This window comes from Anguilla anguilla, chromosome 7, assembly GCF_013347855.1.
Source record: "Anguilla anguilla isolate fAngAng1 chromosome 7, fAngAng1.pri, whole genome shotgun sequence".
Lineage (NCBI taxonomy): Eukaryota > Metazoa > Chordata > Actinopteri > Anguilliformes > Anguillidae > Anguilla > Anguilla anguilla.
This window is the reverse complement of record NC_049207.1, coordinates 56,317,510-56,332,191: the sequence shown is the minus strand read 5'-3', so window position 1 is coordinate 56,332,191 and position 14,682 is coordinate 56,317,510. Positions and strand designations below refer to the sequence as shown.

Sequence of the window (14,682 nt, the reverse complement as noted above, 5' to 3'; positions counted from 1 at the left end):
CGTTCTGCACATCTGATAAGAACGCTCTTCTGTTTTCAGTGTAATTAAATGTCACTTCCTGCCCACAGGTTTGTAAACATTGGAGCTCACCATGGAAGCAGCTTTCTTAGGGAAAATCAAATGATAAAAATTCAGCATGGTTCAGAAAATTTTCAAACGCAAACACTCTTTGGCAGATTCCATCTTGTCTGAAAATTTCACTGATGGTTTGGAAGCAAAAGGGAGGGAGGTGTGTGTGCGTGTGTGTGGAAGTGGCTGGCTGGGGGAGGGAGGGTCCAATAGTCATAAAGTTTTGGCCTCAGACAAACTTATTTTCTATTATGATCCTGGAATATATTTCTAAAGGGATTTTTTAACACATAAAACAGATCTGCCATTGGGTGGCAGTGTCGAGTAATGGTGTGGAGATTAGGGTTTGAAACTGTAAAGTTGCTGGTTCATGTCTTGGGTGGTTTCAGTGCTTTTGAGAAAGCTGCCTTGTCTGGATTTTTTTTGAGCAGGAAAAAAAAGCCTTTTATAAATGATACATTAGCAGTTAGGTAATATTGGTGGCGGTTAAATGGTCACTCGTTACATTACATTACAGGAATTTAGCAGACGCTCTTATCCAGAGCGACTTACAACAAAGTGTATAACCATAACCAGGAACAAGTATGACGAAACCCCTAGAGAGTGGTACTGGTCCAAGTGCAGGGAACAACCGCATAGTTCAACTTGGACCCTGACGGTTAAACTGATTAACACTAAACGAGAACGGCAACAACGCAGTCTATGGAAAAAATACAAGCAGTAGTTAAGACAGTTAATGCACCTAAGTCACCTACGAAACAGCTGCCTAGTTACAACCCTAAGCTTACAGTCATTTACAGGGGGGTAGGGAGGGATGGGGAGAGGTGCAGCCTGAAGAGGTGAGTCTTCAGTCGTCGCTTGAAATGGGTCACTCCTGAGAGGGTTAATAATGAGCTCTGATGACCTCAGCGCACGCTGTGGGTCCAGCGCTGTGTTTATTTGGGGCAGTAAGCCTGTTATGTTTTACAGCAGTGTGTGTGAGAGCGGCAGGCTTTGCTTCATGACTAGGGACCACCTGGACAGACAGATGGGGACTTGATCTGCCTAATTCGGCTAATGCGCCCCTGTCACCGACACCATTATTTTGGGTCCCGGAGAAACCAGCGGCTGATGGAGAGACGAGCGAGCGATCTGGCAGATGGGTCTGACGCCGCGCTCGAGCCCTCAGAGCCGGCCGTAGTGGAGCCCCCCCCCCCCCCCCCCCCCACAGGAGACCGCGCCGAGCGGAATGTCTGGTGGATAAATTATGAAGGTCACGGAGCTGAATTTTCACTCTGGCCTCCTTTTGTTGGCCCGTCACTCTGGCAGACGCGTCCTTTACGATGCCGCTCGGCGTCTTCAGCTCGGAGCGCAGATTCACACCGGGCTGTCCAGGTGAGCCCGCGTCTCCCGCGCTGTGTGAGGACTGCAGGCTTGGAGTCTGCAGCTCCTCACAAATTCCAGAAAGGCTTCATCCTCATGAACGGCAGGAGTTTTTCTTCTGGAGGGGTTGGCGTGGGAACCAGTGGGGAGTCACGGTAACGGTGGAATGTTGATGCTCGTGTGTTTATGGACGACAGGGCGCGCGCGTGTGGAGGACAGGGCGCGCGCGTGTGGAGGACAGGGCGCGCGCGTGTGGAGGACAGGGCGCGCGCGTATGGAGGACAGGGCGCGCGCGTATGGAGGACAGGGCGCGCGCGTATGGAGGACAGGGCGCGTGCATATGGAGGACAGGGCGCGCGCATATGGAGGACAGGGCGCGCGCGTTCGTGCGTATGGAGGACAGGGCGCGCGCGTATGGAGGACAGGGCGTGCGTATGGAGGACGGCGCGCGCGTATGGAGGACAGGGCGCGCGCGTGTGTGCGTATGGAGGACAGGGCGCGCGTGTATGGAAGACAGGGCGTGTGGAGGCGTCTGGAAATTTTACACGCTGCGGACACACGCCGCTTTGAAAAATGAATGTTTATTGGCCAGTGTACTTGTGTAGGGTTTAGATCATTTTCGGTCGTTGGAGGACAAAACTTTAAAATATCACTCCTTAAGTTTGTCATTAAATAAATACCGATACCTTCCGTTTTATTGTAAACTGATTTAAAAGTGTATTTGCATGTCTGTGAACATTAATCAAAGAGATATTGTAGTGTCAGAGAGAGATTATGTTTAGCTTATTATAAGCCATAAACAAAGACTGGTATTATCCTTGTTAGAAAATTTTAATTGGGTATTTTGTACAAAGCAGGTGGCACAGGTACCCTTAAATCCACTGCTTAAAGGATTAAACTCCACGTTAGTGATTTCTTTCCCCCGCTGTCTGGAAATGAACTTTTTCGAAGTTACAGGAAGAAGCTGGCGATTGCGTTTATAGATTACTTATTCTCATTAACATCGAGTTGACCTTTGGCTGGGCCTTTGGATTTTTTCGTAATGGAGTAAATTATTGTCAACACTGTTTAATAATGAAATGGGGAATATGTTGTGCTGTTGCACTAAATGGTGGACTGACAGGGATATACTCCACTTGCACACGGTGTCTGGCTTCAGTGCTTCTCGTTTGATGGTTGGATTGTCGCTGTTTATATACCGATGGCAGGACTGATGTTAACAGCACACTGGACGTAATTACTGAGTCGATAACACAACACAGGAAGTCGTTGCAGATTCCACATCATTCTCTTTTTGAGCCCTTTAAATGGACAGGCAGTCGAGTTCCCAGAATGCACAGTAACTTCCTGCAGATGAATCATTCTAGACAGGGTGGTAGTGAGATGGAAGAGTTGGGCTGGTGGGGGGGGGGGGGGGGGGGGGGGGGGCAGATAGAGCAAGCCTCTTTTTGTAACGGCACTAAGAAATAATTCATTCCTTTGTTGAAACAAAACTGCATCTTAATATTGTTTTTTTCTTTCTTCCTTTTTCCTCCCTACAGGGTCATCTTTCAAGCCCAGCTGCAGTAAATCAGAGAAATATTTAGAATTCATCCCCATCAATCTCCACACTCAGAGGATGCAAGTTACCTGCCCCAAAAAAACAGGTACAGTGTACAGCGTGTGCATGCAGCCTGACCCCCCCCCCCCCCCCCCCCCCCCCCAAACAGGTTTACTTCTCCAGCACCTGTTTCCATCCTCCCTGTCTGAGGAACCGTCTGGTCTCCAAGGTGACCTCTCCCCTGCTCCTCCTCTCCCCTGCTCCTGCTCCTCCTCTCCCCTGCTCCTGCTCCTCCTCTCCCCTGCTCCTGCTCCTCCTCTCCTCTGCTCCCATGCTCCTCCTCTCCTCTGCTCCCATGCTCCTCCTCTCCTCTGCTCCCATGCTCCTCCTCTCCTCTGCTCCCATGCTCCTCCTCTCCTCTGCTCCCATGCTCCTCCTCTCTCCTGCTCCCCTGCTCCTCCTCTCACCTGCTCCCCTGCTCCTCCTCTCTCCTGCTCCTCTGCTCCTCCTCTCACCTACTCCCCTGCTCCTCCTCTCACCTGCTCCCCTGCTCCTCCTCTCTCCTGCTCCCCTGCTCCTCCTCTCTCCTACTCACCTGCTCCTCCTCTCCCCTGCTCCCCTGCTCCTCCTCTCACCTGCTCCCCTGCTCCTCCTCTCACCTGCTTACCTGCTCCTCCTCTCCCCTGCTCCCCTGCTCCTCCTCTCACCTGCTCCCCTGCTCCTCCTCTCCCCTGCTCCCCTGCTTCTCCTCACCTACTCCCCTGCTCCTCCTCTCTCCTGCTCTCCTGCTCCTCCTCTCCCCTGCTCCTCCTCTCTCCTGCTCCCCTGCTCCTCCTCTCACCTACTCCCCTGCTCCTCCTCTCTCCTGCTCCCCTGCTCCTCCTCTCTCCTGCTCCCCTGCTCCTCCTCTCAGAGCGCGGAGGCCGCGCAGCTCCTGCGGTGAGCGGGATCGCGCCGCCAGGCCCTGGTCAGACGCGCGTTAGAGCAGACAGACGGACGTGCGGTGCGCTGATGAAGCCCGCTGTTGCTAGGCAGAATAGAGAGTGACAGGGTGGTGCGTCGGTTCGCGCGGGACATCAGGGCTGTCCGAATGCGTCGCGCCACCGCTAACCTCTCCTGTTCCGCTTCTCCTGGGTCTTTGCGGGTTTCACTGATTGGGGGAGAAACGCGGGATGAGCCCTGACGTGCGTAACCACGGGAGACGTGTGAGCAGGGCTGACAGGAGCGAGGGGGAGCGGCCGTTTTGAGAATAATGGACACGCCTCCGTGGTTCGTGTAAATCTTAAACGGAAGCAGCACTTGCATGCGGCAGTGTCTCCCCGTTAGCTGTGCCAGTTGGAGCTGCAGGTTTAAATCCACAGTGAAGGTGAAGCACCCTTCTGAGAGCGGCTGAAGGCTTTGGGCCTTGTCCCTGTGAAGCAGACGTGATTAATCTTCCTGTTTATGTACGTCTGGCCTGAGGGGGGCTGAGCCTCGTGTAAACCACCCCACTGTACGCTCAGCACCTGTCAGCGATACGCTGCTCGAAATAAGCTTGTTTGGAATTCAATAAATGATCAACTTTATAGCATAGTTAGCTTTGTTTGACATTTAATTGGTTTGAAAATTAATCTAATTTTAAAAATCGAGGAATTTTACGCATTGATGACTCGTCTCCAACCCTAAGAGCGATGCTCGTCTGGCTCGTTTGGAAGCATGTCAGAACATCCTGGTTTTGTGAGGTCCTTTTTTTTCGATTTTGTGTCTGTGTGTGTGTGTGTGTGTGTGTGTGTGTGTGTGTGTGTGTCTCTGTGTCTGTGTGTGTGTAAGAGAGAGAAGGCCCAGGAAACTGCTTCTTTATCAGTAATTCCAGTCAATTCTCCCCTTTGATGGGAGGAGATGGCTAAGCCGTCTTAAAGCCAGTCCTAATGGGACAGTTGACTCTCCAGTGAGGGGTACATGTTAAAAATCTTCGGACTGCTCGCTGAAGGCAGCAGTGTGTACATCTCATCTCCTTTAAACCGGGCGCAGAGCTGACTTAAATACGAGTCCCGCTGATCTCCACGGCGACGGCGGTCGATTCTGCTCTCTGACGGAGGCGGGGTCTCAGGCCCCGTCGGGTCTTTGAAGAGGAAGAGGACGAGAAATCAGATGAAGCTCAGATCTGAGCGCAGAAGCGACGGAGCTCTCTCTCCCTTCCCCTCGCTCCCGTGCCACGCTTGTGAAGGAGCAGATCAAAGGCTTGTTTTAGCGTTGGGGGGCCGGGGGCCCGGGGCCCGGCGGAGGATCGGGGGCCGTTAATGAAAGATGGCGGTAAACGGAGTGGTTAAAGCGTTGATCGCGCACCGCTCTGCCGGAGAGAGCGGGCGTCATGGCCGCCGGCCCGCACAGCGGGTTAATAATTACCGCCGGAGAGAGCGGAGAGAGCGGGAGAGAGCGGGGCTCCCGGTGGCGGCTCCGGAGTGTCCCCCTCTACGCTGGCTGTGATTGGCTGACCTTGCACAAGCACATTAAGTGCTGCGTTTCAGTGGTGGTTCCAGCCGAGTTTAATGCTTGGAAGGCCCAACGAATGGGCCTGGATTAGGCCTAGCCCTGCTCGCGTGCTGGACCTGCCCCACCAAACACACTTCCTGGCCTAAGCCCCCAGTTCCGTGGTTGTGCGTGCGTGTGCATGTGTGTGAGTGTGTTATGGTGTGTATGTGTGTGCGTGCGCGTGTATGTGTGTGGTTGTGCGTGCGTGTGTGCGTGCGTGCCTGTTGCTAAGCGATGGCCTGGTCTTTCCCCAGACGCCTGCTATGACGTGGTGACTGTGGGAGCCCCCGCCGCCCACTTTCAGGGGTTCAAGAGCGGAGGCCTGCAGAGACTGCTGAGCCGCTTCGAGGCCGAGAAGAAAAAGTACGTATGCGATTCAGTACCTCCTGTCTGTGTGCGATTCAGTACCTCCTGTCCGTGCCTGTCTGTTCCTGTCCCCTCCTGTCCGCTCCTAATGGTGCTGGATCCCGAAAGGCTTTTTTCCCCTGGAGCCACGGCCTTCCTCTGCAGATAGATCCTCCATCTTTGCTCTCCTTTACCTTCTCCCTTGTGCCGTGTTGTTTAGTGCACTGTGTGAAACTTCGTGCTGTAAGTCTGCGGGAAATCCTCGGCCTATTGAGTCCGAATGGGGATCCCTGCATATCCTCCTGAAGATCCAGATAATAACAGTTCCGTCTTACTCTGACAGAGGGCGCTAGAGGGCTGTCGTAAGATTTTTCCTTGACAGCTGTCTCCGAACTCTTGGACAGAATGTTCCTCACATTAGATTTAACTGCTTTATGCAGATGTGATGTGGGGTTTCAAACCTGAATTTCAAATCACAGTTTACCCTTTCGTAGGTCTGTGTGAATTACTGATCAGTTCATCTTGCAAATTCAGGCGCCCTTTTCTTCCTATTTTCAGTCAGTGATATTTTCATGCATCTTCTTGAACACTCTCTCATTGAAAGGCATTTCACGTCCTACCAATTTTCTGTAAAATTCAGGAATTCAAGACCATTTATGTATGTATAAAAAAACTGCATTTGTTATCACTGCAAGGCCTCAGTTCAAACAATTTGTGGGCAGTGCATTGCAGAGAACAGAGCGTGCGGTGCGATGTGTAGACTATTTATTTCAGAGATAGCACTGAGAGAAAGGCCCATCTCATGTAAATCACTGTGTGTCCTATTTGAGTTAGATAATGAGTCTGTGTGTCTTTATTTCCTGATTTCCCGTGTGGAGAAGTGCCTGCCGCCTGTCTGTTCTTCAGCTGATATCTAAGCGCACGTCAGTCAGCCTTCCGTCCGTCCCTTATCTAACCCGCTTACTCCTGCTCAGGCTGCATCAGGCATCTTATGAAATGATTTTGCCTAATCGTATTTGTGTCTGTTCCGTCTGAATATCTCACTGTCAAAGCCAGTGTGCCTGGCACGTGAATGCTGTGTTAGAGTGTTAAAAGGTTTTCATTATAGGGTTAACTTAACTTATACAATCCAAGTTAATTAGAAGTTCTTGGAGAGGAAATGTATTTCCGTCATCTAACATAGAGGCTGGCCAATAACAGTAGTGCAATCAGCTGATTAGCCAATAACAGTACTGAAATAAACAGATTAGCCAATAACAGTACTGCAATCGGCAGATTAGCCAATAACAGTACTACAATCAGCAGATTAGCCAATAACAGTACTGCAGTCAGCAGATTGGTGCCATTAAAATGTTCTGCTGCTGATATTTTTTATGAAGCAGGACAGCTGAGACATAAAGCTGCAGAATAAATGATCTCAAAGTGAGAACTAGCGCTGCTGCTGCTGCTGGTTGATTATGCCAAAAATGGTTAATTGCTCGATAATTCACTTTTTTTTAAGCATCGTATCAGTTTAGTGCTTATGTTGAGGTGCAGTACGTGTGCAGGTTAGTGCTCGTGTGTGTGTGTGTGCTGTATGGATGGCTGTGTGCGCAGTCTATACTGGCTGTTTCTCCTGTGGAATTACTGCCTTGGACTTTATAATGGGGAGAAGGAAACACAGATGTGTCCCTCGCTGGCCAGTGTTCTGTGAGGCAGGATGCAGATCTGAAATGCAGATGTAACTCAGATAAGAGGCCTTTTGATCCCTCTTGGCCTCATGTGAACTCTGTTAGAGTTGAATGAAGGCTGCGCGGTCTGCTCTGTTCTCACAGGACACGCGGGATCTCATTTGCAGAACTGAGTGCTCTCAGGAGAGCCGCTATTTCCTGTGCTTGCTCTGCGCAGTTCTGAGACCTACGGACAGGAAGTGGGTACATGTCGTATCAACACCAGCGTCCCGCCTGTGAGCGCGCTCTCCCGTAGCTCTGATGCTAAGCCTTCATTCACAGAGTTTAATTCATCTCTTTGGTTCGTTTCCAAAGCTTGAATTTAATTTCTTTCTTTAGCGAGAACACCTGTTGCAATTCATATACAAATCGGAGGGGAATGAAGGGACTTCAACCTTTTCTCAAATCTTAGCCTGATCTAGAGACACATGTATGGCATTTACACCCCCGCCCTGTCCTGCCCCACCCCATCCGAGTCTCATGATTTCGGTATTTTTTAGGTCCTGGTTACGCCCCTTCCAACACTGTTGGCTGTTTTAAATTTGTAGGAAAAATGGAGAGATCAGATTAAAGCTGCAGTGGCTTGCATGTCGGGTCGGAATAGGGGCTGGCTGGCGGGGGAGAGTATGCTGGGGGGGGCGGGGTTTACTACGGGAGTGGGGGGACTGGGGGGGTTGGGTTTAGTGTGGGGGGTGCGTGTGGTTTGGGCCCCGTTCTCCTCCTGTCGGGGGGCGAGTCAGGACTGAAAGATAATGAAACGGAGGAAAGAATGAAACACCTGCCTGCTCATAAAACAGAGCGGCCGGCTGGAGAGCCCTTCTGCAGGAGGCCTGCCTCGTAAACACGCTCGCTGTCTGTCTGACGGGAAGCGGGCCTCCGTGTGCCGTGCGTCTCCAGGTAACTGCAGGTGAAGATTTGACTCATGCCACACTACAAAAGTGCTCCATTTTTTAAAATAATAAATAGTTTGCACTCTTCAAAAATAGTCTCGAAGAATAACAAGATTCTGACATGTATTGCAGAGCCTGAGCTCTCCGCGTACTCGAGGAGGTTTAGAATAAAAGTGCTCTGTTCATGCCTTCAGTTACACTGAGTTTGGGTTCCTCAGACGAGCCCAGCAGCACTTTGAAAGTGCTCCTGTCTGAAACGGGAGTCTCAAGCCCGCTCTGCAGTCTTCTGCTCGCGTTGGCCGTCTGTCAGATCGGACCAGGAGCTCTTTATTCATTTCGTTCTGGTATTAATGAGTTACTCAGTCCAACTGCCTGTTAATTAGGCCTCTGCCCCTCATCCTCTCATTACTTACCAGTCCTTTCGGTCATTTATGAAAATGAAGGGAGATGTTAGTTTGATGGTCTTACTAATATGAGTTAATGAATGAGCTTGTGTGTGTGTGCGTGCGTGCGTGCGTGGGTGCGGCGGGTTCTGTGTGCGTGTGTGTGTGCGTGTGTGTGTGTACATACGTACGTACGTGCTTGTCTGGTGAGTGTCTTCCTGCTCTGCTCTCTAGGGACTGCAGAAGCACATTTCTGTGCGTTGCTGGGTATGTAGGCAGTAACTGTGTCTGTATACGGTAACTGTCTGTATGCAGTAACTGTGTCTGTATGCGGTAACTGTCTGTGTGCAGTAACTGTGTGTATGCAGTAACTGGGTCTTTGTTTATTTTTTAACTCTAGTGGTTTTGCAGGTGCTCTGCCAGGCTGTATTCCATAGACAGAGCAGCACTAAAGCTGTCCCAGGGGGCCCAGGGTTTTAAATGCGCTCTATAACCTCCAGCTGCATGGTTTCTTATCCCGCTCTGCAGCCCTGCAATGTGACAGAGTCACACCCTGAAACAGCCACACAGCCACACAGCCCACCGAACAGGCGCTGGTATCGGCACGGCGGCCATTTTATTGTGTGTCATACATATGAAATTACGTGTGCTCTGTTCCAGCTGAGGTATTGTTTATAAGAGAAAGATAACTTAAATTTAGCACACAGACGATGTGTATTGTGTTTGGGGGTTGGTGGGGTGGTGAGGGGGAGGGGGGTTCACTGTTCTTGGTTTTATATGAGCGGTCCCATAGAAAAACCCAAGATGTAATTAATCAGTGTGGCTCAGTTCTAGTGGATAGGAGAGAAGCTGTGGAATGTAGATGTAATATTTAATGTGCATCTTTTCATTTAAGCAAAGTCTTTAATTAACTTTGAACTGCGGCGGTTTGAGATTCTCCGGAGAGCTAATTAGACAAACACAGGAGCTGGCCTGCCAGCACACACCGGGGAACTACTCCGGGTTTTATGTTGGGCCATTCTCTCTCCTTTTTTTAATGTTTTCTGCCTTTCTCTCGCACGAGTACAGCGCGTGTTTCTTATTCAGAGGCTGCTGATCTAGAGCAGGCCGCGTTTTCCTCAGAAGGCCCAGGCCTGTGGTCCCGAGGCCTCTGCAGGTTCTCCCAGGTTCTCTGCGGGTTCTCCCAGGTTCTCTGCGGGTTCTCCCAGGTTCTCTGCGGGTTCTCCCAGGTTCTCTGCAGGTTCTCCCAGGTTCTCTGCGGGTTCTCCCAGGTTCTCTGCGGGTTCTCCCAGGTTCTCTGCGGGTTCTCCCAGGTTCTCTGCGGGTTCTCCCAGGTTCTCTGCAGGTTCTCCCAGGTTCTCTGCGGGTTCTCCCAGGTTCTCTGCGGGTTCTCCCAGGTTCTCTGCAGGTTCTCCCAGGTTCTCTGCGGGTTCTCCCAGGTTCTCTGCGGGTTCTCCCAGGTTCTCTGCGGGTTCTCCCAGGTTCTCTGCAGGTTCTCCCAGGTTCTCTGCGGGTTCTCCCAGGTTCTCTGCGGGTTCTCCCAGGTTCTCTGCAGGTTCTCCCAGGTTCTCTGCGGGTTCTCCCAGGTTCTCTGCAGGTTCTCCCAGGTTCTCTGCGGGTTCTCCCAGGTTCTCTGCGGGTTCTCCCAGGTTCTCTGCAGGTTCTCCCAGGTTCTCTGCGGGTTCTCCCAGGTTCTCTGCGGGTTCTCCCAGGTTCTCTGCAGGTTCTCCCAGGTTCTCTGCGGGTTCTCCCAGGTTCTCTGCGGGTTCTCCCAGGTTCTCCCTCCTCCTCCTGTCCACGAGTCAGGCCGTCTGCCTTCAGGGTTCGGCTGGCATTACGCGCTCTGACCTGCTGCCCGTCGCTGAGCGGTTCAGAATGCCGTTCCCAAACCACAGGCCAGCGCGCGGGTTTGGGTGGAGGGTACGGAGGCAGAGTGAGCTCAGGGCAGGAGTGGGGCGTGTGTCCAGCGCTGACGGCTGTGTTTCTCCCTCTGCTTCCCCAGCTTCAGCACGGCGTACCAGTGCATCTACTACTCCCCCGAGCACACGGCCAAGGCCCGGGAGGTGCTGAGCAGCGTAGCGCAGCTGCAGCCGCTCATCTGCATCCAGGCAGATCAGCTGCTGCGGGCCGCCCAGCTGCGTTCCCCGGACCTCCTCAAGGGGGCGCTCAAGAGCCTGGCAGACAAGGTAATGTCCTCACTCACTCCCTGGCTGCTGTTCACCGTGGGTGCGGCGGGTTCAAATCCAGCCGGTCTGGCACAGCCAGAGACTTGGCGGAACGATGTGGGCTCAAGATCAGGTCTCTTTCTGCAGTGTAGAGGACCTGCTTCAAATGGGCACAGCAAACAGAGGACTGCTTTCATTGGCAGGGAAACGATTCTCAGTGAAGTGCTATATTTTACGAGGTGCCCTGGGGGGGGGGGGGAACAAGTTCACATTGTTTCTTATGAGTGTGTTACGCCATCATAATGAATACAGTGCGGTTAAAAGCATCGGACTTCCGCGGCTCAGCAGAGTGGATATAGTAGCAAGAACAGTGTTGCATAAGCCGTTCGCTGCTCATCGTCAAATACAAACCAACGAAGGAGACGGGTAGCGCTATGTTTACTCATTTCTGGATGTGTGAGTAATTAATGTATTACATCTGGCCCTGTCAGACTGCAGTCTGCTCTGAAAGGCTGTTTTTGTGGCAGTGGAGCTGAGCCCAGTCTTTCGGTTTAATTGGCACGTTCGGGCCGTCGGTGTTCCTCCGTGCCTTGATTAAGGACGCACGCAGGCGGGGGGACGCGCTCGTGCTCGCTGGCGGGTTTGACTGAAAGCCTGCAGATAAAATGGCGGCCTGCGTGCGTGCGTGTGTGTGTGCGCGTGCACGTGTTTCTGAGTGACTGAGTGTGTGTGTGCGTGCGTGCGCACGTGTTTCTGAGTGACTGAGTGTGTGTGTGTGTGTGCGCGTGCACGTGTTTCTGAGTGACTGAGTGTGTGTGTGTGTGCGCGTGCACGTGTTTCTGAGTGACTGAGTGCGTGTGTGTGTGTGCGTGCGCGCGTGTTTCTGAGTGACTGAGTGTGTGTGCCGCTCTCTCACAGACGGAGCAGTTTGTTCACGCGCTGAAGGACGAGCTGGTGAAGAGCGCCCTGCTGGCTCTGCACACGGCCCGGCCCGGCTACGTCACCGAGGGCTCGCCCGCCGTCGGCAACAACACGCCCAAGAGCGCGGCCCGGCCCGGAGAGGACGGCCCCGCCCCCCTGACCCGCCAGGACTCCATCCCGCACCACGCGGAGTACGACGAGGAGGAGTGGGCAAGTGTGGCCTCCCCTCTGCCCCCCCCCCCCCCCCCCCCCCCCCCCCACGTTCATCAGCACCCCTCTGCCCCCCCCCCCCCCACGTTCATCAGCACCCCTCTGCCCCCCCCCCCCCCACGTTCATCAGCACCCCTCTGCCCCCCCCCCCCCCACGTTCATCAGCACCCCTCTGCCCCCCCCGCACTTCAGCACGCTGTTATCCTTAAACATGACCTTCCTGAACAGCTGAAAGCCAAGTGGCTCATCTCTCTCTCTCTCTCTCTCTCTCTCTTCACTTCACTTCCTTCAAGCTCTATAGTTGCTGAATTGAAGTAGGCTCTAGGTGCAGAAACGGAATGAGTCCAGTGAATCTTGAGGACAGGTGTTGATTGAACCCGAGCCTCTCTGTCGGGGCTTTGCAGTTTTGCTCAGTTTATTTTCAGTCTGCCATTGAAAGGAAGGAGATGAGCCAGTTACAGCACCGCAGGGCTCACACTTCCACTGTCCTTCCCCTCTTTCACCCCCCACTGATCGGCTAACCAGCGCAGCCTCTCCCTGAGTGTAGCTTAGCTCTCTAGCTTAAGCCTAAGCCCGAGGGCGATGGGAGGCTAATGCCGCTCTGCATTCTGGGTAATTGTAGGACCGGGTGTGGGCTAACGTGGCAAAGAGTCTGAACTGCATCATCGCCATGGTGGACCGGCTGCAGGAGCATGACGACAACAACCAGGAGCCGCCCGCAGACCACACCCTCGCTGATGTCATCACCTCCTCGGACCACACCCTCGCTGATGTCATCACCTCGCACAGCCCTGGTAGGCCCCACCCACTCTGCGTCCTGCACCAGTCACGCTCCCACACGCCGCGTCAGTCAGATGAGTGCTCCTTTCACAGTGGTCACGGGACTTCGGCTGTGGAGCTTCTACTTCCTGTTAGCAGCCAGGGTAATTAAAGTGCTGTGTCACGCCATTCCTGTCCTTTCAGGAACAGGTTTCAGCCTTTCCTGTAAATGAGCTTTGGGACGCTGTGATCAGCCGGTCCTGCATAACAACTCAGCATATTCGGAATGTTCCCCCAGCCCTGGGCAGGAGGGGGGATGTGGAGGGGGGAGCGTTCCGGCTCTGGGCGTTCCACTTTATTCCACTTTATCTTCCTGATGAGCTCTTTGGTCACGTTTGCCGTATGTTTTGGGTCGTTGTCTTGCTGCATGGCTTCAGTCCGAGGAGCTTGGTGGCATTTCTTTGAATATTGGTGGACAATGATGATCTGTTACATCACACTGGTCAGATCAGTAAAGATGTCTGAACCGTTTCCGGCTGCAGCCATACAGGCCCAAGCCATCGCACGGCCTCCTCCATGCGTGACCGAGGAGGATGTTTCATCCTCACAATAGCGTCCTTGTTTGTGATACTCAGATCTCTGGTCCTCATCTGCAGTTTTCTTGTTTTGCTCATGAAGTAGACAGTCAACTCTTCTAACACTTCCAAGGATTTAACCCATGCCCTCGAGCTCACAGCTTTTCGTTTGGAAATAAAGAAATGTCGTAAACGTGAAATTTGAAACAGATGTACTGACTTGGAATAGGGGGGGGGCTTGACTCACTGAATGGAAATTTTGTAAAACAGTTTAGTGTCTGTTTAGAAGAATCCACATGCAGACATTTAGAATTTCCCCTCATTGTCATTGCTTGATTTGAAATACAAACCTGTGCAGCTGTCCCAATACTTTTACATTTCACTGTATTTCTCCCTGAGCTGACGAAACTGAATGAGCGTTTCTCTAAATGGGGGGATTTTGGTTAGAAAACTAGGACATTGCTCCCATGACTCTGAGCAGAACCGCATTTATACATTTATGTTTGTATTTGCGCAAACAACTTTGTGATTCTGCTGAGTTGCTGGAAATCATAAATGAATAGAATGCTGCCCCCTGTTGTTCAAATCAGGGATACCGACCAATCCTGAGTGGGCACAGTGTATGCTGCCTTTCAGTCCGTTTCAGTGCTTCATTTTGCTTCATTTTTGGTGCTTAACTTCAGTAAACGATTTCCGCAGGAATCCATAAACCTTGTTTCCATGGCCTGAATTTGGCTTCTAAACGAAAGGAAAACCAAAACCTTCATAAAAACCCCTCCAGGGCTGGAGTTCCTGTCTTACACCCGTGGGTTTGCTGTGTGGATTTATTGTGTGGGTTTTTCCTGGTTGTGAAATGTTTGTATTTTATTAGATGACGTGAATGATTAGATTCAGGAAATGCACAGTCAGCCACTTAGCAGCATGTAATGGTAAATGGACTGCATTTATATAGCGCTTTTATCCAAAGCGCTTTACAATTGATGCCTCTCATTCACCCATTCACACACGCACTCGCACACCAACGGTGAAAGGCTGCCTTGCAAGGTACCAATCAGCTCGTTGGGAGCAATTAGGGGTTAGGTGTCTTGCTCAGGGACACTTCAACATGCTCAGGGGATCGAACTGGCAACCCTCCAACCGCCAGACAACCGCTCTTACCTCCTGAGCTGTATCCACCAGTGTGTGTGCAAGGAATATGTTTACGGGGGTATTGTATTCTTTGGCTAATTATAAGTGATTTTAG

At 52.0% G+C, this 14,682-nt stretch overlaps 1 protein-coding gene across 7 annotated transcripts in view; it reads left to right on the top strand.

Annotated features, from left to right (window-relative positions):
• inpp4b (inositol polyphosphate-4-phosphatase type II B) overlaps positions 1–14,682 on the top strand; it is a 200,846-nt gene that overhangs the window by 171,396 nt on the left and 14,768 nt on the right. For all 7 annotated transcript variants that reach the window (XM_035426138.1, XM_035426137.1, XM_035426139.1 and 4 more), the window contains 5 exons: positions 2,973–3,077; positions 5,737–5,845; positions 10,812–10,995; positions 11,893–12,105; positions 12,728–12,899. In XM_035426138.1, the coding sequence (XP_035282029.1) occupies positions 2,973–3,077; positions 5,737–5,845; positions 10,812–10,995; positions 11,893–12,105; positions 12,728–12,899 (783 nt within the window). The remainder of the gene's footprint in view (positions 1–2,972; positions 3,078–5,736; positions 5,846–10,811; positions 10,996–11,892; positions 12,106–12,727; positions 12,900–14,682) is intronic.